This window comes from Pogoniulus pusillus, chromosome 16, assembly GCF_015220805.1.
Source record: "Pogoniulus pusillus isolate bPogPus1 chromosome 16, bPogPus1.pri, whole genome shotgun sequence".
Classification (NCBI taxonomy): Eukaryota; Metazoa; Chordata; class Aves; order Piciformes; family Lybiidae; genus Pogoniulus; species Pogoniulus pusillus.
In genome coordinates, this window is record NC_087279.1 from 15,437,327 (window position 1) to 15,458,757 (window position 21,431).

General features: G+C 37.6%; 1 protein-coding gene across 5 annotated transcripts in view; it reads right to left on the minus strand.

The window, feature by feature from the left end:
- ERC2 (ELKS/RAB6-interacting/CAST family member 2) overlaps positions 1-21,431 on the minus strand; it is a 486,963-nt gene that overhangs the window by 378,728 nt on the left and 86,804 nt on the right. For 3 of the 5 annotated variants that reach the window (XR_010305232.1, XR_010305233.1, XM_064156707.1), the window contains exons 11-12: positions 16,123-16,146; positions 15,080-15,496 (exon numbers count right to left, since the gene is read on the minus strand). Coding sequence is in view for 1 of the 5 variants with exons in the window: in XM_064156707.1 (XP_064012777.1) it covers positions 15,080-15,496; positions 16,123-16,146 (441 nt within the window). In the remaining 4 variants the exon portion in view is untranslated. The remainder of the gene's footprint in view (positions 1-15,079; positions 15,497-16,122; positions 16,147-21,431) is intronic. The other 2 variants (XR_010305235.1, XR_010305234.1) reach the window with 1 other exon arrangement.

Consider the following 21,431-nt stretch of genomic DNA (forward strand, 5'->3'; position numbering starts at 1 on the left):
AACCATTGGTTTTAGACTTCATTGGAATGCAAATGATTGAGGAAAAAAAAGGCTAATAAATTCAACAACAAGTTTACATATGGCACCAGGTTTTCAACTACACATGACAGACAAGAAACCCCTCCTGCTGAAGGGCTCCATGGAAAGAAATTATCAAAGCAGTCTTGATTTGGAATTCTTCCAGAAGCTCTGTCTTACCATCCTGAAGTCCACTATTGTTTTGATACATTTTATCATCCCAGCTGGTGTTAAAATTCTTCTTTTTTTAAGATAAGAAACATGCACAAGAGGGAGTAAGTTTATCTGTTCCAAATCTTTTGGTAAGATTTCCTTTTTTCTGACCACTCATCCTGTGCCTTCATGATGCAGATGGGATGTAAGCACTGCCAAGACCTCTGTAAACACTCACAATGTTGTTGAGAGGCTGAAGGGTAACATTATATTGATAATGGTTTCTGAGATTGGTTATCAGCAGAAAATCTTTTGTCTGCCAGATGTACTTCTTATGTGAAAATATGCCTTTTTCAAGATGAGAGCTGAAAAATACTCTGTCTAAGCAAGTCAGGAATAATTGAGAAGAAACTGATTCTTCTGACTGAAATGTGCAGGTGTTCAGTCCATCAATGCTCTGAAACAGAACGACTTTTTTTTGTTTGGAACAGTAATACATCTGCAATAAAAACCCTTCCTCCAATGCTATGATGGTACACTTTGAAACAGAATACAGATTCTACTCCCTTTGTGAGAAAGCTCTCCTGAGAGAGCTCTACAAAAGAAAAAGTTGATTATGGCATGGATCAAAATCAGTATTTTTTTTCTTCACCATTACGTTATTTGTTCAAGCTATAAAAATCTCCACTAGCATCTTCCATATGAGGCAAAGAATGAATGCTACACCTTAAGGAATTATCATCATGGGCATTCCCTGGGATACTGTAATTCTTCATCAGTTAAATATCCATTTTGATAACAGCTAAGACAACAACAGAGGAGTCAGTATATTGGGTGTTATCTGTCTGACATTTCCTCAATCACTTGTGAAAATGTCAACAGGAAAATACTGAACTATCATAAACTATGTGATGTGAAGGCAGCCATACATGTGGTGCCTTTGGCTTCTTCACTATGGTTATACAACACCATGCCATAACAAAGGCAAGAAAACCTTCAGAGTAAGCTAAGTATTACAAGTCTACATTGAAATGCATCAGGTCACATCAGAATAACTTGAGATATTCTTCGCCAACCACCTTCCAGGTCCCAGTCACATAGCATCAGTATGAGAGCACAGCTGGGTATGAGAGCACATATTATGGTGAAATTGCAATCCATTCAAGAGAGGAAAATGAGCTCTTAAATTTCTCTTTTAGTTTTTTGTGGGTTTTTTGTTTGTTTTTATTCAAGTAACTTACAAACCTTGACCAACACATCAGGACCAAATTCCACTGGTATCTGCAGACTGAATTCCTGATTTCACATTTTCGTTAGAAAGCTGCAGTACACTTCATAGCCTCTTTGACTCTCAACTGGAGTCAGCTTGTAACCTGCTCTGCAAAACTGTCTTTCCACAAATTTTAAATCACAGGATGACAGGATGTCAGGGGTTGGAAGGGACCCAAGGAGACCACTGAGTCCAACCCCCCTGCCAGAGCAGGACCACACCATCCAGCACAGATCACAGAAGAACACATCCAGACAGGCCTTGAAAGTCTCTAAAGAAGGAGACTCCATGACCTCCCTGGAGAGCCTGTTCCAGTGCTCTGTGACCCTTACAGTAAAGAAGTTCCCCCCTGTGTAGAGGTGGAGCAACTTAGACCCATTACTCCTTGTCCTATCACAGGGAGCAAGTGGGAAGAATCTGTTCCACTTCTCCTGACCAGCCCTCAGATATTTATAAGCATTTATTAAATCCCCTCTTGGTCTTCTCTTCTCCACACTAAAACGTTCCAGATCCCTCAGCCTAAAGGTAGTCCTCCTCTTCATTCTAGCATAGTAAATGCGCGATGCCAAAGAACGAGCAGGCGATCCGGGAAAGCCAGGAGCCAATCCTCAATCACGGCTGCCATCTAGTGGCCACAGAAACGCTGCAGCCTTCACATCAACGCTCGGAACTCAGCGCTACAAACCAGAGGATGCTTAAGCACTTAGTCAAGCCTCCTACTCCCTTCTCCCCACCCCATCCACCCACCCTCTTATTTTTTGAGATGTTAAACTGCAGAATGACAAAGTTTCTCATGTCTACAGACTACTCCTGCTGCAGATCTCAGTAGACCACTCGCTGGATAAAGAATTGGCTCGATGGTCACATGCAGAGAGTTGTGATTGAGGGCACAATGCCCACCTAGAGACCAGTGACAAGTGGCATGCCTCACAGGTCAGTGCTGGGACCAGTGCTCTTTAACATCTTAGTCAGACACACAGACAGAGGAGCCGAGTGCACCCTCAGCAAGTTTGCAGATGACACCAAGCTGTATGGCACAGTCAACTTGCCAGAGGGAAGAGATGCTATCCAGAGGGACCTGGACAGGCTGAAGAGGTGTGCCCAGGCCAACCTCATGACATTTAACAAGGTCAAGCGTAAGGTCCTGCACCTGAGTGGGCCCAATCCCAAGCACAAATACATGTTGGGTGGTGAATGGCTGGAGAGCACCCCTGAGGAAAAGGACTTGGGGTAGGGGTTGATGAAAAGCTCAACATGAGCTGGCAGTGTGCATGTGCAGCCCAGACAGCAACCGTGTCCTGGATTGCAACAAGAGCAGCGTGGCCAGTAGGGCAAGGGAGAGGATTCTCCCCCTTTACTCTGCTCTTGTCAGACCTCACCTGGAGTTACTGTGTACAGTTCTGGAGCCCCCAACACAAGAAGGACATGGAACTGTTGGAGCAAGTCCAGAGGAGGACTACAAAGATGATCAGAGGGCTGCAGCAGCTCTGCTGTGAGGACAGGCTACGAGAGTTGGGGCTCTTCAGCCTAGAAAATAGAAGGCTTCGAGGAGATCTTATAGTAGCCTTTCAGTATCTGAAGGGGGGCTACAGGAGGGCTGGGGAGGGACTGTTTACAAGGTCTTGTAATGACAGGATGAGGGGTAATGAGGGTGATGAAACACTGGAACAGGTTGCCCAGGGAGGTTGTGGATGCTCCCTCCCTGGAAGTGTTCAAGGCCAGGCTGGATGAGGCCTTGAGTGACCTGTTCTAGTGCAAGGTGTCCCTGCCTCTGGTGGGGGGTTAGAACTAGATAATCTTTGAGGTATCTTCCAGTCTAAACCATTCTATGATTCTATGATTCAATGATTCATTCTATGATTCTATCTCACCTTAAGGTCTGGCTAGATGGGGCCCTGAACAACCTGATCTAGTTGGGGATGTCCCTGCTTACTGCAGGGGTGATGGACTAGATGACCTTTAAAGGTCCCTTCCAACCCAATGCATTTTATGATTCTACAGAGGCCTCAGCAAATCATAAGACACTCAAGTGACAAGGACAATTTGAATGTCTATGTCCTCCAATCCTGAATTAGTTTTACATATCTGGAAGTCTGTATCTTCACAAACCCCACATTGCATACCCCTGAAAATGCACATCTGCAGAAGTCTGACTGTTCCAGAGGAAACAAAATCAGGTGTAAGCAAACAGAGGAGTGTTTAGGAACATGCTGAGGAAATACACAGCGTTTGTTATAAAGTATATTGCAAACTTTCGTCGGTTCTCATTACAAATCTCCCTGTGTGGGAACTGGTTTGTTATATACAGAGAGAAGAGATTAGATCTTTTAATTAATATTGTTCCCCATGCTGTGCCATTTCATACAGTGCTCTCTGGGACTATTCACACAAGCATGTGCACAGCTGTATTGAGGTCTTCATAAAGTCTATCATGCTCCCACTGTATTTCAAAATACCAGCATTAGAACTATTTAGGAGACACTTTCTTCCATCTTTGTTTTTTAACAAACTATGCAATTGGAGTCTGATCAATAGTTTACACAGGCACCTTGAAAGAAAGATACAAAAGCAGAATCACTAAAAGAAAAAAAAGGTAACAGAAAAAGTGAAGCATAAAGTATTAATTGCAAAGCTATTGACAGCAGATGATAAACCCATTGCTAACTTTAAAAGGAAAGAACTTTGAAAAGCAAGAAAATCAGACAAGTACACCCTACTCTTCATCTATTATTGTGGCTTTTTACCATTACTCTTCTGCCCTTGACAAGAAGACACGTGAAAACAGAAAATACCATTTCTCCATGTCTCCAGTTTTCATAGCACAATTCTTTCAGGAAAACATAAAATGCTTCTTTCCATGAGAATACTGATGCAAAGGAATAGCTTAATCATAATAGCTTATTTCTAATAGAAATGTTAATATGAACTGCTGTGTAACATGTCATTGCTTATTTGTTCATTCAACATAATAAAAATTACTAAACCCTCTTCTACATCAGACAGATCTATGACCTTATAGAACTGGAAAAGGCTTTGGAAGTATGGCGGAAAAAAAAATCAAAAAGTTTTCTTTTTCATTGGTACAAGCACTCCTTTTTTGAAGTATGGCACATTAGCTCCCCTGCAAGTGGGAAATGTTGTCAACAACTGATGAAGAAGCATCATGCACATCACTTTAAAAACAACCATAATCAGGCCATTTGAAACATGACTTATTCTGCATTTGACTGCCATAGAAAAAGCTTTACTTCATTACCAAACTATTGTTTCTTGTCAAAAGTAATTCTGCAGTACACACTCATTTTTATGAATTATAGACATCTGCAATTAAGAAATTTCACTTAAAGAAGAGATATCTGAACTCAGTTAAGCTTCGATTTTAAAATATCATCAATCTTCACAAAGTTATGTGGCAAATAAAGGCACAAATTAATAAAAACTTCCCCCCCCCAATGCTTTAAAATGTCTGGTGAACAATACACTGATTCTTGCTCAGCATTTAAGACCACTTCTTTAGTTAATAAACCTTGTAAAAATTCAGATGATAATGAAAAAGCAGAAATATAATTAACTCACTATGTTTAGGAACTTGCAGAAAATATATCACGAATTGGAATTTCTCAAGTCCTCCTTGTAAAGATCATGTGTTAAGGGAATACTTTTTCCAAAGTTTAATTTTGAGTCAAATAAAGAGTGAAAAAAAACAACGCATTGCTTTTATTATGTCCATCGCTACAAATCTAAAACTTAAAATCCACATATTTTTGTAAATAAATTTATATCCAGGGAAATAAATGTGTCAAGAGCCAAAGCTCATAAAAGCAGTGTGAATAGAGAAATATACATATAGCTATTAATTATCTAGTAACAGATGAAAATAATGCATTCTGCACATGCAGATTTTAAGAACAGTGTGTGAAGCAAATTCACTTTAGAAAGACGTCCCTTTACTAACTCCACTTGGAAGACTTTGACAAGAAATGCTTGCTTGAAGTGACTCAGGAATCAGACTGCCAGTATAGCAGAGCAGCAGCAGTGTAAGAATTTTGTTAATGGAGAAATACAGTAGCCAGAACTGTGATGCACCACTAAGAATCTGTTTACAATTATCAAGTACAGCAGTTAAGTTGAATAAGTATTTTTCTCCATGACAATTATTAGACTACTTTTCTCCTTCTGAACTGTAGCAGTGGAAGTTGGACTATACTTCCAGTACCGTGTCTAGGAAAGCATGTAAACTGTGTATTTAAAAAGATTAAATTCAAGTAAACTGTGTAAAAGAGAGTAATAAAGAACATGCTGCATATACTTTCTATACCTCCTGCATCTACAGAGTAGGAATACTAGAGTTTTGCCTTTCTACGTTCCCAAAAAAGATCAATAATTCACTACAGTCTATAATAGGGTATGGCACATGCACTCCTTTCAGTAATTAAGGAAATATCTCTGATTCACACTTCTCTGGATCACACATAATTTCTCTTTCTCACTTCATTTCTGTCAACAAGAACTATAAGGTATTATTAAAAGACCGGTAGGAATAATACTCTTTTGTATGAACATGGAAGGAACAGGCAAGGGCTCAAACCCTACAGATACACATAACAGCATCACCTAACTGCCTTAATCTTAGAAACAGCAGTCACAAGAACACAGAACCAGACACTATTCTACGTACATCCAGTATGCATTTATGGCTCTAAAAAGCCTGGGTGCATTTTTATTTGCTAAGCTTTATGTTTTAGGGAGAAGAAAATAATCTGAAGAGCAGATGAAATACTTTTACATAGGATTATGTTTACATTACTTGTTGCTAAACAGAGATAAGCTGAGCAGGTGAAATCAGCTCTATTTACAGAAAAGTTACACTGAAATTCTTTCCAACCATTGTAACCAAGCAGTTACCAAGCAATAACAACATCTGGAATCATCAATTCTTTCATTCCTTCTATTCTTAACTCACTCAATGAATCCCATTGATGTCATTTGACTCACTAATATAGTTGACATATATTTGCTATAGTGAGGTAAGACATATTTATACTCATTATCGAATTTCACAATTGCAAATAAATATATTGAGAGCTCTATAACCATGTTGGACCATAAGGCTCAAGATGTCAACAGAAAAAAATTACCTGCAATCCAGATTATGTCACAAACCAATGAATACATGTATGAAATTAGGATATGAACAGCTAACTAGTGATTAATTAAATTCTAATTTGACTAGATCAAAAGCTGTATGTTCCTTCTAAATAAAGGGGTCAGCAAGAAATGTACATCTATTCACTAAATCAGAAATCTTGTTTAATTAGGTGACTTAATCTAACACTATACTCTTGCTTCATCAAACTGAGTTTCAGGTGAAATTTTAGGAAGAGTTTACATGAGCTGTATTCTACTGCCTAGAATACAATTCCACTTTGATTACATTTAGGCCATGCACATACATAGGCAGAAGCCATGCCACACTTGTACAAGGAAAAGGCTCAGCAAATTAAAAGCTGTGTTTCCTTCTTAGAGGACTTGGGAGGCAGGGCAGTCTGGGGGCTTTTAGAGATGACAAAACACATTTTCTTCTCTGTATTCATTACATCCACACTAAGGAAAAAAATGTGTGCACAAAGAGCCTGTTTCATTTCGCTTGAAGTCAAGCTCATAACAGTACAATACCTGGGAGTTTAGTCCAGGTAAGGGTTATATGATTCCTAAGACAAAGGAATCTCAACATAGCTAAACATAGAATGTTCTGGAAATAGCAGGTTTAGCTTATAATTTAAAAGACTAGCCCTGAAAATAACAGGGCTAATTTTACACTCACCTTAGAGCTATACAGGTATAAAAGATTTGGGACAGTGAGTGTTCTTCAACTTACTATTTTACAAATCTTTGTTTTCCTCTAAAATTCCAAGTTTTTCTTGTGAGATGATGCAAGAGGCAGTAAGTAAAAGAGATGCCAGTTTACAGCAACTTCAGCAATCACTGAGATTATTGTTCTCAGCCTCTTCTTCCAATATTCTTCTGGAAATATTCATACAGTGAGAAAGCACAGTTATAAAAAAAAGCAGTAGCAGCCTTTACTTAAATGGATGACAGAATCATTTTTCATACAGATTTCCCTTCTAGGGTGTTGTTACAAAACAATATATGTGGAATTTAAAAACATGCTTCTAATTCCTTATGCCCACTGGCTGAAGGACACTAATTTTAACTTGCAGTAAATCCACCTAGCATGAACCTGTTACTCTAGCACTTGCCTACGAGTATTGTTTTAAATTCTTTGTAATGTTTATAATATTTTAGGAAGACAGCATCTGCCATCATTAATTAATAGTACCTTACACTGGACTAATGATACAATATTGGATTTAAACTTTGTCCAGTGACTACTGCCCCAAAGGAAACTGAAGAAACCTTCTAGATTCAGTCAGTATAAAATGCAGACAGGAGAAGCAAATGTGGGACACGTTTGCATGTGTCCAGTGCAAGCAGAAGATTAGAGGAATGTGATTTAACAATTTAGCATGCAATAAGAACCCACTTGACCAAAGCCTTAATTAATTTGATTTCAACCTGAAACACACCCATTCACCACTTCTTTATTATTTGATATATAAAGACTAGCTTAGAACCTGCACTAACACTATGTAATCAGATCTACATTTCTTTTACTAGAAAATAAGCTGGCATGATGTTAGAAGACTTTGAAAGACTTCGAAATAATAGGAGGAAAACAGAAAGCGGTAGTATTTCAGAATATTAGATCTTTCCCTCAAGATAAAGCTTGTACTTCAATAGAAAGTTATCAGGTGTTAAGGATGTGCACTCTTGGCCACACCTGGAATTGAACCTATCCCCTTGACATTTCAAAATACTCAAAATATTGGCTGCTCTGCACTTGGTAGAAAAGGTAATTGAACAAACTCTTCAGATCTCCTTGGCTTGAAACAGCGTGCTTGCAAGGAGCACTGCTTGTACTGGAGATGTCACATCTAATGACAACACTTCCACTCCAAGCATTCAGCTGATCTTAAATTAAAAACTGAAAGCCCTCTTATCCAGAGCCTACTCTTCACACAACTATCAGCACTACTCTTTTGCTAAGCCTTTCCATTTCCAGCTGTCTTCTCTTTAAGATGATTTGACTGTAGTTGCTTACAGCAGTTTCTAGTATCTCATGCTTTAAACACAATTTGTTTACTATGCTATCAGATTCAAATACAGTCTTCTATCTTAAATTCAAATATTTGAATAAAGGCACTCATTTTTCAACTACTGAAGTTCTATTTGCATAGTGGACTGAAATGGTTGAGGGGCCAGGAAATACACATGGAACTCATGCAGGTCCTTCCCTGTTTCATTACTGATTTTCTGAGACTTGGGCAGTTTGCTGGCTTACCTTCATTTTCTTTATCTACAGAGGAGGAATTTTATACTAAGACACTGAGAGATAATTTCTTTAAAATACCCTGTGAGGCATGCAGATATTATAGGCAACACAGACCAGTGAATGGATCAGTATTTTTGTTATGTTTAGTTCCAGAACTTCAGTTATAAAAGCCACATCCATGCTGTTCTGTGAAGTATTTCCTCAAATTTGACATAGCAGACCCCAGTAAGATGCAAGATGTAATCATTATTTATAACACAATAAAACTATATCTAAAATAATTTGGTGCTTTGTTTTGATTTCTGATTTTTTTTTAACTTTCAGCAATGTTTCTTGTCCCCTCTGTTATTTAATTTCATTATATTTTATATGAACAACATAGCACTGCTCATTATATACATATATTTTCAGGAGTTTAAGCTCTAAAAGGGTAGGGGTAGGAACATGACTTCTCCTTGAATGGATCAAGTGAAACAGCTTCTCTCAGACAGACTGCCTAGGTGTTACATTGTGCGGAGCAACTAAGGAGATGTCGCTCTCAGCCTAATCACCCTCAGAGTAGTACCACTTTTGTTAGGAGCAGCAAATTTCCACATTCTTTCTGACAAGTTTTCTTCTTTTCTTATGACTCTCCTAAGAAAAGTCTTATCCAAGGGATTAGAATTACTAAATGAAAATAATTGCAAAATGAATTATGAAGATAGCACATAATATGACCAAATAGCTTTCAAATGCACTTCTAAGCATGATAAACTGTTCTGTGAGCCTAAATTCTGTCTAATTCATTATCTGTATGTCGCATCTCCTCCATCCAATGAAGTTGCTCAGCAGCTCCAGGCAACCTATTCCTAGGCTTAACTACTCTCTAGAAACATCTTCTTGCACTCAAGACAGTCTGAAACAGGAAAGTGTACATAGGAATTCAAGGGTAACCAACTCCTCTCTTGCCCACAAATTTATCTCTCAACATACCAGAGCTGAGAGCTACATACATAAGCTGTTGTCATTCATATGAACAAGAACAAGATGACTGGTTACATTCTAGAGAAACAAAGTTATTGCCACACAATCAGTAGCAGCACCTTTACAGAATACGTCAACAGATAATAGGGAGACAATAAAATGAAACAAAATCTATGACATTATTTTTGTGTTTCCTTATTGGCTAATCTCTCAAATGCTTACATCCAGCCTGAAAGCTGTAACTGTGAACTGAGCAAACAGCCCTGCAAAGACAGCATTTCCACATCTGAGGGCAACACTAGCTTTTACAGCAATTTAAGATAGTTCCCAGATTACCTTCCAAAGGATGCACTTTCCAGGAATGCTGGCGGGGTTGACATTTATCATCTCCACATATTGAAACATTAAAAAAAACACCACAGCTTGGTCATGAATTCTCTCTTTTCCTAAACTTACTTCTGGAGTTGCTACTCTGTGACATACTGGCTTGAAACTGACAGTTTTCTCATATTCTAGATTACAAACTACTGGTGGCGTTGTCATGGAGAACAATCCTCTCTTTAAATAAACTGATTTCTAAATTAACAAAGCTTTCTAATCCCCCATGTGGACTTATAAAAACTACTGCAACCAAGCACTCTGGCAAAAATGATGGAGTATAACAAACTCAGAATGTTAGAAGTAGTAATTATTCTCTAGAGCACAGTCAGGTTCTGTCCACTTTCTCATGTCTGGACTGACTGCCAACATTGCAAAGTCTGTCTCTATACTTAAGGGGTCACCTTAAAAACATAAATTACTATTGAGATTTTGATAGAAAGTAATTGTCATTAGAGCAACTGATAAGATTAATGTTTTGAACTGAGCCAGGAGAAATAAAATGGAAGAGGCACTAATGAACCCAATAAAGAGGTTCAATCTAGAATGGTTGTTAATCTATATAACTAACTTTGGGGAAGAAAGGTTTGGTGTCGATAAAGCATTTCCTTAGTAAATTACTACTGGCTCCAGTGTGAGGCATTTACAGTAAACACCAAAAGTCTGTAAGGCATCTGTTCTATTCACAGTGGAAGAAGGAACTTTGCTCCATTAATAACTTTAAAAACATGCAATAACTAATTCATGATGGCAGTTCAAATCCTATCAGCAGCCTTCATTATTTGACCAAGCTGAGTTCAAAGATAGAGCAAGTTAAAAAAAAACAAACTTGGAAGTTTAGAAGTACACTTTAAATTATAATAAAGAAGCTGTGGTGGTGTTCTTTCTACTAAATATAAAAAAGCTGTAGCTTTAAACCATGTGCAACAACACTGTTTTAAGAATACATGCAAGATAAGAGTTAAACTGTATATATAAAAGCCTATATGGCCTCTGATTCTGCTTTAGTGAAATTGTATGTTATATAGAGAGGGCATGTGTAATATACATGTATGTATATATCATAAAATACATGCTGGGATTTTTACATTTGACTTTACTAGAGATTTAGTGGGACTTTGCCTAAGGCAAGTTTTTAATAGCAATAATAAAAAAATACTTAATGGTACTTAGGGTAAATAATGTGTGGCCACTATGTTTAAAAAAAGTAATACCAAACATCTGTGCTAGATTTCCACGTGATAAAATCACCATATTACCTACAGTTCTCCCAAAGTTATAGAAACAAATGTTTGTTTAAAATTCCAAAAGAGACATGTGATGACCAAATTAAGAACTTTCAAGCAGGCATCTTCTGTTTTCTGCCAAGAATGTACATTTAGTGATCTTCATGGCATTTAGGTGCTGCGTGCTTATGTGAAATGGGCAGAAAAATAATGTAAGAAACATTTCAGAATTGACAAAGTGGCAGAGATTGAAGGGCAACAAGAATGTTATTTATCTCTACCTAGTTAAGTAAACGTTGAACAACTTACTAGCTCAATAGAATCGTCCCTGGAACAGCAAAGAACACATCCTTTATTATTCAGTTCCTAGCGTGATCGTTACTAGGACAGAGTACAGCTCAGGGCCACAGAACTGAGAGCCACTGGAGACATGAGTTGCCAATGTTTCACAACAAGTTGCCTCTGTTTCTCTCACAGCAGTGTAGTTCAGTTCTCAGTTTTGGTCAAAATTGCACCCACCAGTGATTATTAATAACAAAATCATTTTCTACTGCTTCTTGTCCATGAGCTTCCTATTTCACCACTATGAGAAATCTAAAAGACTATGAAGGAACAGAAGACATATTTCAGTTCTGGTCATGTTTCAAAGACCTAAGAAATGCAGAGCATAGGGAAAAATAAATGATTGCAATGGAAGAAAATACATTCAAATGCTCAGCAAAATATATCTTTGGCATTTCTTCAGCTAGGACTGTAAAGGTAACAGGATGTTACACAATTAGATTTCAAGAACTGAAAACCTTCTGATTGAAAGTATTTTTAAACTAAATACCAACATCATTGTATATGAGAAGTTGTATTATATAAGCATTTTAAAGTAGTGTTGAGGCTGTAGAAAATCAGTAGGCTTCAGTTACTTTTTTCTACTGTCAACCTCATTTCCATCATATCTGGCTTTTTTTTTTCCATAGATAGCACTCTTTCCACTGGAAATTACAGCAGAATCTACCATTGTAAGGGCAAACTGACCCACTAGAAAATTCTGTTAATTGAACAAGTTAATTTGCTGCCACACAGAATTTTATCTCCCTTAACTCATTTCAAGTTCACTGGCAGAAAAGTCATATAGCAAAACTAACTAAAATCAGAAACAAGTGGTCAGAATTTGATTAAGCAGTATCCTACATCTGCCAATGTACTTGTTTCTCAGAAACATACTCAACGTATGAGCTCTATACTCCAACCTGTAAAAATAGAGAAGCAGAATATTTTAGATTAAGTTCTAGAATAACAAATATTTTGTTAAAAGATATGGAAAAAAATAATGTAACTTGAGTGAACACTGAAAAATTTGTGAATGTCATAAAAAATGTATCCCAGTTCCAATTTACTTAAAAAGCATTCTCAGGAAAAAAAATAAAAGAAAGAAGAAACAAAGAAAGAAACACAAAACTAACAACAAAACAGTTTCAATAACTGTGCAAGGCCATTTACAGGGGATGAAATCATACAAAATAGAGTTAAAAAATAAAATTAAATATATCTCTCCATTGAGGTGACTATCACAGAAGATTTAAGCATTAATCCCTGTTTTTTTCATGTTGAAAAACTGTGTTGTGCAGGATAAAAATTATGCAGTGACGATAATTCAAACAAGTCCTGCAGAACAACAAGGACTTATCAAGCCACACACAAAGATCAAATGTTGATCCATTTGGAATTTTAACAAATAGAAGAAAACAAGCCAGAATATCTGATACTCGGTCAAAGTGTACAGACAACTTCCTTCCAACAGCAAGATAGCAAAAGGCTAAACACCATGTGCCACAGGAAGAGAGCTGGAGACAGGCTTCTCCCAGAGCCTTGAATTTATAACAACAAGGAAATTGTTAGCCAAACTCTTCAAATCACTAGACAGTTGCTGACAATATAACAGGGACAAATTCCAGGCAGACAACTTAGTCTATTTTTAAACCTTTGACCAACTACTAAGGCATAACCGCACATCATGAGCAGAAACTCCAGTAAAACTCACTCTGTACTTGCAGTACACCAGAAGAAAGACAATGTCTATTTTCTTAAATAAACTGAGGGAGAAATACTTCTTTTCCTGCCCCCTGAGGACAGTCCCAGGGGAAACTCTGAAACATAAAACTAATTCAGTATAAGTACAGGAGAAAAATGCTCAGTCTATAATTAGCAATATGATCTCATTTCAGCTTTCCTTGCACTAATCAATAAATTGGATGCCCAAGGACCTTACTTTGAAGCTTATATTTTATCTACTTTTCAAGCTCTATTTCTCTCACTACCCTACACCACTGTACAACTCCTATCAGGATCCACTAACTTTCAGACTTCCATTAATGAGCTATCACTTTATAATTAAAATTCTGTGAAAAGGTTCAGGCTCCACAAGAAAACTGCACTGAAATGTATCATTGCGCCTTGCAAATTTTCCAGTTTCCACGCTTCAGATGGGCATCAGATACCATTGAGTCCTCAGAACATGTTCTAGGTTAGAGAAGACTGCGGAAAAGAAGGGGGGGGGGGGGAAGGCAGCAAAAAACACACCTACTAAAGTAGCCATAAGATCAATATGAAAGAATTAGTCCATAGCAAAGAAAATCTTTTGGCACCGTTCTGTAGATGTAAATAGCTGCTAACCTCTAGCATTCATACAACTAGTGATACACAAGAGCAAATAAGAGTTTTCTATGCTCTTGTACTCATTTTATTCATGCTTTGATCTGCCAGGCAAATTGGTGCTTTTACCAGACAGGCAGTTCAATCAGACTGTGCTGTTGCTGAGTTTCGAAGGGAACAAACCCGTCTATCCTGATTCCCGTTATGGGAGTAGCTCATACATGAGCTTCTTGTAATGTGCATCCTTCTCAGCAGGAAGCAACAGAGTCTTTGTGAGGAAGACTGACATCGTCCTTTTTGCTCAACACTATTCAAGCTGGACTGCTGGAACACACAGAGGCTTGACACCAGGCCAGATTTTCTTTGTATAGTACTAATTCAGTCATCCCAAATTCAGTCCCAAAAACACACTCACAAGTCATACGGACAGCTAGTTGAGAGTGGGATCAAACTGGGATCAAATGATGGATTGCTTAATGTACAGTGCAGCCATCACTCTCATTTTTTTAATGCAGCAATATTATGTGGTATACTTACCTAAAAATATAGGGTACCACACGTGAATACACATTAGAACTGCACACAGGCAGAAGCCTTTGTTTACATGGAAGGGAAAACATTTTTAAACAATAATTTCAACCACAAGGGTTAAAAGTATCAAACACAGAAGTAGCACACACTCATATCTGTTTAGTTCATAGCAGCAGAAGGTGCTACTTTCCTCTTCAGTACTTCTCATCTTCCATTTCCAAGCACCAGCTTATCCAAATGCAAAAAATTCAGTAACCACACAAAGCAACAACATGAGAATCAATAAGCCTCAAACACAACTACTTTTCCTTCATAATTTCTTATACTGGCTTTCAAATGTTATCTAGGCCTGTTGTGTATTTATCACAGATATAAAACAAACATCTTATCTTTTAAATGAAAAAAAAAACTAGAGCAGAAACAGAGCATCTGGTTTCTATATTTCTAAAACTGCAACAAGCACTTTAACAATATCTTTTAAATAAATGAGATTTTCATTACCTCTCTCAGATGCATGTTTTCCTTCTCCTTCTGATCTAAAATCACTTCTAAATGATTAACCTGAGATTCAGCCTCTGCCATCCTTCGAGTTCTCTCATTGTCATCTTCCATTCCTTTGGATGGCAAACCTTTACTTTGCAACATTTCCAGAAGCTTTTTTATCGATTCATCCCTGGCATTTAACGTTTGCTTTTGTGTTTCAATCCTAAGCTCCATTTCTTCTAGTGTTTTTCTCAACAGGAAGAGCTCTTTAGCTTGTCTATCATGTTCTGCTTGAAGTCTTCGAAAATTCTCCTCTGTGAGCTCAATGGTAAAATGCTCAGCTCCTCGGTTTCCACTTTCTTGCTGAAGAAGATGGTTAAGGTCTCTCTGGGTTCTAAGCTCATCCTGAAGCGCCTGGATTGTCATCTGCAGATGCTGAAACAAAGGAAAAAGAATGCAAGAAGAAAATAGGTTAGGATCTGAATGGAAGATCAATCTTTGATTAAACTTTTGTTATATGCTGTTACAAAAAAATCATTAGAAATCAGTAATGAAATTAAATGACCTTAGAAAATAGCAAATGTATGTGGCAGTATCTGCAATGGTATCTTTCAAGTGCTTCTAAGAAAAAAAAGGAGGGAAAAAAAAAGACACATACACACAAAATAGTGTCAGCTACAGATAAAATAAAAAGTAAAGAAAGGCAAACCAACAAACTCAAACTAGGCAGTGACACATCCATTAGTACAGTCAATATGCACCTACAAAGTGAAAGACTCAGTATTCCATGTTTTCTAAATTACTTCATAGACTGGTACCCTTCACGGTGCTCAACAGTATTTTTGTTTATGAAGTCAATCAAAGCACTCACTATAATTGAAGAGGGCTCTGGGGAGGGGCCGAGTTGGGGCTAGCAGGTTTTGGCTTTTTATTTTGGCAACTAAAGCTATGAACATCTTTAGTAAACAGGATTACTGTATCTCTAACAAGCAAACAAAAAAAAACCACAATAAGCAATACTGAATTTTGAAAAATAAATTGACTGCAAATAGTGAACAAACCTTTGTTCTCCTGGCATCCAAAAACTGAACAGCATGGTAAATGAAAAAGTGAAGCAAAATCAACATAAACAAAGATCAGATGCAAGCAAAGGAGATTCAACAGAAAGAACTGAATTCAACAAAAAGTACCTTCAACAGAAAAAAAAATCATTGAGTTATACAGAAAGGCAACAACAGCTTCACAGTACTCAAATATATAAACCTAAACTATAGACAGACTTTACTCAATAGATGTGATGAAGAAAAATGTATTAGAAGTAATCATTCCCATAACAGCATTGCTGTATCTTACTGTTCTTTCCTTAGTTTTCAAAACACAGTAACTTGTCCTAAAATATTTGATTCCACCTGAGTACAAGGGTCTTCCTCAGTTGCACTCTATTCAACACAAATCAAAATCAAAATGCATTTTGCCTATGTTAGGGCTGGAACAGATATTATGATCCTAAACTATTGTGGTTTATGATGCTCATTTGAGGTTACACTTTTATCTGATTATTTGTTTCTCTTGTTATTTTCCCCCTTTATACACAGCATATTGATTTTATAGAAATATTACTTCTCAAATAGTCACACATTCTGTACCATAAGACATTTAATTGCAGGAATTAGGGGACTTAAATGCATGGCACCAGACTTTCTTGCATCAATGGACATTCTGCAACTGCACATTCTAAAAACAAACACACAAAAAAACAAGCAAACAAAAATCAAATCCCAAACAAACAACAAAACATAATTTCATTTGATATCACCTCCATGTTTAGCAAAATTACATCAAAAGCTGTTACTATGTAACCATAATTTAAACAAAATGAAAAATGTAAAATCTTCAGAAAATAACCTTCTGAAATCATATCTTTCATCAGCTACTTCAAATGGGGAAAAATATTGCCAGTGGCAGAATTCTGTGTAGTCAGATATTTGAAATCTGTTCTTAACTACACTGGTTTAATAAGTGTCTAGATGTCAATATTTTTAATATTTCTATATTACTAAGCACACAATCAACAGCATGCAGATGCATACTAGTCACTTACAGCTCTGCTTTTATTTAATGTTCTTACCTTTCCTTAACCTCATCATCCTTTTACTTATTTAGATAAACCTAAAAACTCCCAATAACTTTCAAACTCCTACAGACATAGCAAATGTCCCACTTTAAATCTACTGATACACTGAGTGTTTATGACCCCAAGCTGGACAGTCTTAGCACAGAAATGCAGACTATAAATCTAAATCACATTTTTTAATAATAGAGAAATTATGTTTGGTGATGATCATGAACAAGTGAATTAACAAAGACGGCAAGAACAAAGGCAGATGCTGCAAGGTAAACAGAATCAAACCCACTTCTTTCTAAATGCTTTTTCATTGTGTTAAGTCATAGGACTATAACTTCTGTAGATAACCTTAACCAAACAATAAGGCAGTTGTGAGAAGATTCCAAACCAAATGGCATCTTGGGTTAGAGAATACAGATTTACTGTGTTCTCTTACCTTACCTTTGCATCACATATATAAGGTCAGGTTAGGCAGGGCTCTGAGCAGCCTGATCTAGTTGAAAATATCCATGCTCATTGCAGGGGGATGGACTAGATGAACTTTACACGACCCTTCCAACCCAGACTATTTTCTGACTCCTATTACAGAAGGAAGTCTTGGTAAAAGATTGTTGAAAATTTTCAGATGAGCAATTATGGAAAAATAATTTGCACCAATTTTAACTATCATAAACTTGCATCAAGTTTGGCAAACAGCACCTCTCAAAAGCTCAAAAAAGAAATATTTGGGGTTTTTTGTTTCCAAACTATAAATTTAGGCTTTTAAATGTTTTCATAATATTTTTAATTGTGCTTTTTAAATGGAGTTAAATTTTTTCTAAGTGGAATGCTCCATTTTGGTCAAACAACATTTCATTCAATGTTATACAAAGATTTTTCCCTTTTAATTAATTTTCAAATTGGTTTCTACATAAGGTATCAGACAGAGCTTCAGTCCTGGGGCATATACTTTAAGAATGAAGCTCATATTTACACATTATTGAAAAAAATGGCTGGCTGAAATACCACTCATATAAAAATTTACTTTGTATTAACACAGCAAACAAAATCCTTTGCATTCCAAAGTTCTTGCACTACTAAGCAACTGCAAGATTCAGCAACTACCAGGAACCTCGAATCAGTTAAAAGAATTGCTTTCTGTGATCTGAATAACAATTTAATACACCTCCTCCTAATGTTAAGTTAGACAATATTTATTAGTCAATGCTAAAAGCTATTCAAAAATCTTTGTTTTCCCAAAACTGAGCAACCTCTGCACACCAAATGCCTATGTCTTTAAGACTTCAGCTAAACAAAGGGAAACTAATTCCTAAAATATTAAAAATATTGTAAGACAAAATCAAGGCAAACTCAACAAACACGTTGCTAACACACAGCCCTTCCAAATGGACATTGTAAAAGCCAAAACTGTTGGCTTAACATCAGAACTCTAATGGCTGTTCTGGCTAAGACAAACCAGATAACTTCCTTTTCTGTCCCACAACGACCTAAGCATGCAGTTCCTAGGTTCTACCCATAACCATATTTGTCACTAAGTACAATAGTTGTGACTGCTTCTCAGAAATTATGTTAAAACTAACAGCCTCAACTGTGACAGACTACTGCTACTCTGCCATTTTTGTACATGTTCAAGACTTAGAACTCTCCTTGAGCGTGATGGACTAGATTTAGAGTTGTGCTGGCAAAGTATTTTTGTATCTGTAGCTAGCTAAGTAAAGGAATGAACAAATGTTGTGAGGGTGGAAAGAAACTGCATAATTAATTGCAGAGGGGGAGGAATGTGGGAGGGCTGTGAATATCTGTCACACTGCTGCCGTTACACAGACATAGAACTTTATGAGTATTTTTTTTTACAAGTAAGATCTATCATATTTCTCATAATTTCTATTAAAAATAAAGCAATTGACTAGCAATACTTCCATGATAACTTCTTGGTAATAAATAGCTGTCTTGAAAATTTTTTATTCCTTCTCTACAGTCTGACTCCAAGAAGCAACCCATAAAACGGCAAAGAAGGTTCCTTTACTCTTTCTCTGAATTAAGTATAGTTCATATTTTCAAAACTTACCTCATAAACCTAAGAAAAATAACTATGAAAGGAAGAAGTTCCTCTAATCTGTGGCTATTCCCAGTGGAACTGCCTGCAGACAACCCTCCTGCCACAGTATTCCTTGGGCCAGAGTACATTCAGAGTATACCAAAGCCTCAGATATATAGTGAACAGTGCAGGAAAACAAAATCACAAGGAGACTCACTGATGAAATTGTTAGTTCATCTACGGAAATACGCATGGTACTTTCCACCACCACCCTGGCACCAAAAGCAAAGAATATGCTGGATAGTCCAGTCTGCTGTCATGTATAAAAATTCCTGCTAGCAGCAACATGGGCCAAAGTGACAAACCTCATGCAAGGTCAACAAAAACAGAAATTACAGCCAGAACTGTCTTGACTGGGAAAGCCAATATGAAGGATTTTGTGGCATGTAGTGATCTTACGCTATCATCAAGTGACAGATTTTGAAATAGAGATCCATTCACATAGAATTTGCTGGTAGCTTTCTGTAATGTAATGTTTCTGTAATGTAGTGATAATCTAACAAGCTAATTCCTCAGACAGGAATCACTCAAAGTTAGGCACCAGAGCTGCTGAAGGATTGTGAGTATGGTCTTAGATAATTTCCTTCCTAAATATACAGCAGCACTAAGAAACAATTCCATTCAGGCCACAACAGTCTACTGTTTGTTTCCCCCCTCCATCAGCCTTTTGCACTGGCCATATGGGAATATTAACATGTGAGTCAATCTTGCTGATCACTCCTTGGCTCTCCAACTGATGAATCAGCTCATGGATGGGAGCTAGGGAATCTCGGTTTGTGAAATACTGCTGCCAGTGCATCATCCTGGTAGCAACTGGTGCATACTGTTCTTCAACTCACAGCAATCCCACATACACCTAGAGGGCAGGCAGACTAAACACCTGTTTGATCTTCTGTGTTCACAGTGACTACACTGAAGCTTATCTGTACCTCTCTAGGTGCTTGAAGCTACCCTTTTCTGAGGCAGCCTATGCCAAGGATACAAGGGGCCTCTGGGTTAATCACAATGGAGTGCTTTTCCCACTTTGTCCCTTGTTAAACTCACCTTAGTCTCCAACACAGACAATTCTTGCCACCTCTCTCTCACTCTAGAGATCCAGACAGGTTCTCTGTGCCTATATCCTGATGACACCAGCATACACTGTGTGCTAGTGTCTACCAAAGCCTTCTACTTCTACGTGTCTGCTGTGTCAGGCTACTGAATTGCCACAGTCCAGTACAGCAAATCATCCATTTCCTCCTCCTGATTGAAGGCAGAGATTTTCTATTCCTGTTCCTGGCCAGAGCATTCATTGTCTGACCCTTGAAGTGCCAGACCAGAAGCTCCCTCCCCAGGATAAAGGGAGGTGATCTTAGGTGATAACTGCCACGAAAACCTGCCCAAATCATTCCACATACCTTGACACCCAGAGACCAGTTGTCTCAGGGAACATTTCAGTATTGCTTCACCCAAAAGCTGTCATCTCTTATACCAGGACAACATCAGACTCCACAAACCACATAATATGCTAACAGCAGTATAATGTGCTAAACAGCAGTGTTAAACAGCTCATATAAGGGTAAGCAGTGACCTCGAGAACCTGTACAATAAAACCATCCACACTGTTCCCAGGTAGGAAGAGTGAGATGCATTCCTTTATGCTCTCCAAAAGACAGCAAGGCAAACAATGCCTGGGTATATCACAGAGCCATTGTCCAGCATGTTCCCAAGGTCCCTCCTCTTCCCCACAAAATAGTTCCTCCAGCACAGCAAAGCCATCAATGCCTAGGTGAAGCATACAGACATTGTTCATATTAACACATTTTCAAACTCAGCAAATAAGCTGTGACAAGCAGCATAGACAGCAAACTATGACCCACACAGGACCCTGATACTTAATAACTACTATAGCTTCTATAGCATGAAACTGCCATTATCTTGGGCACCAAAAAGGACTTTGGTGGATGCCCATCAAGCTGCTCTATCATTCCCCTAAGCTTGCTCTTAATACAATGCTTTGCAAGTGAATAAGGAATCTTGTCCCACACACACTTAAATCTGCATTTCGTAATGGAGACACTATGTTTAATCTGAACTCTCAAACTTCATTAGCATTCAGTCAGTTTCTCTGGGTCATCTCACAAATATTTTGGTGGAAACCAACTAAG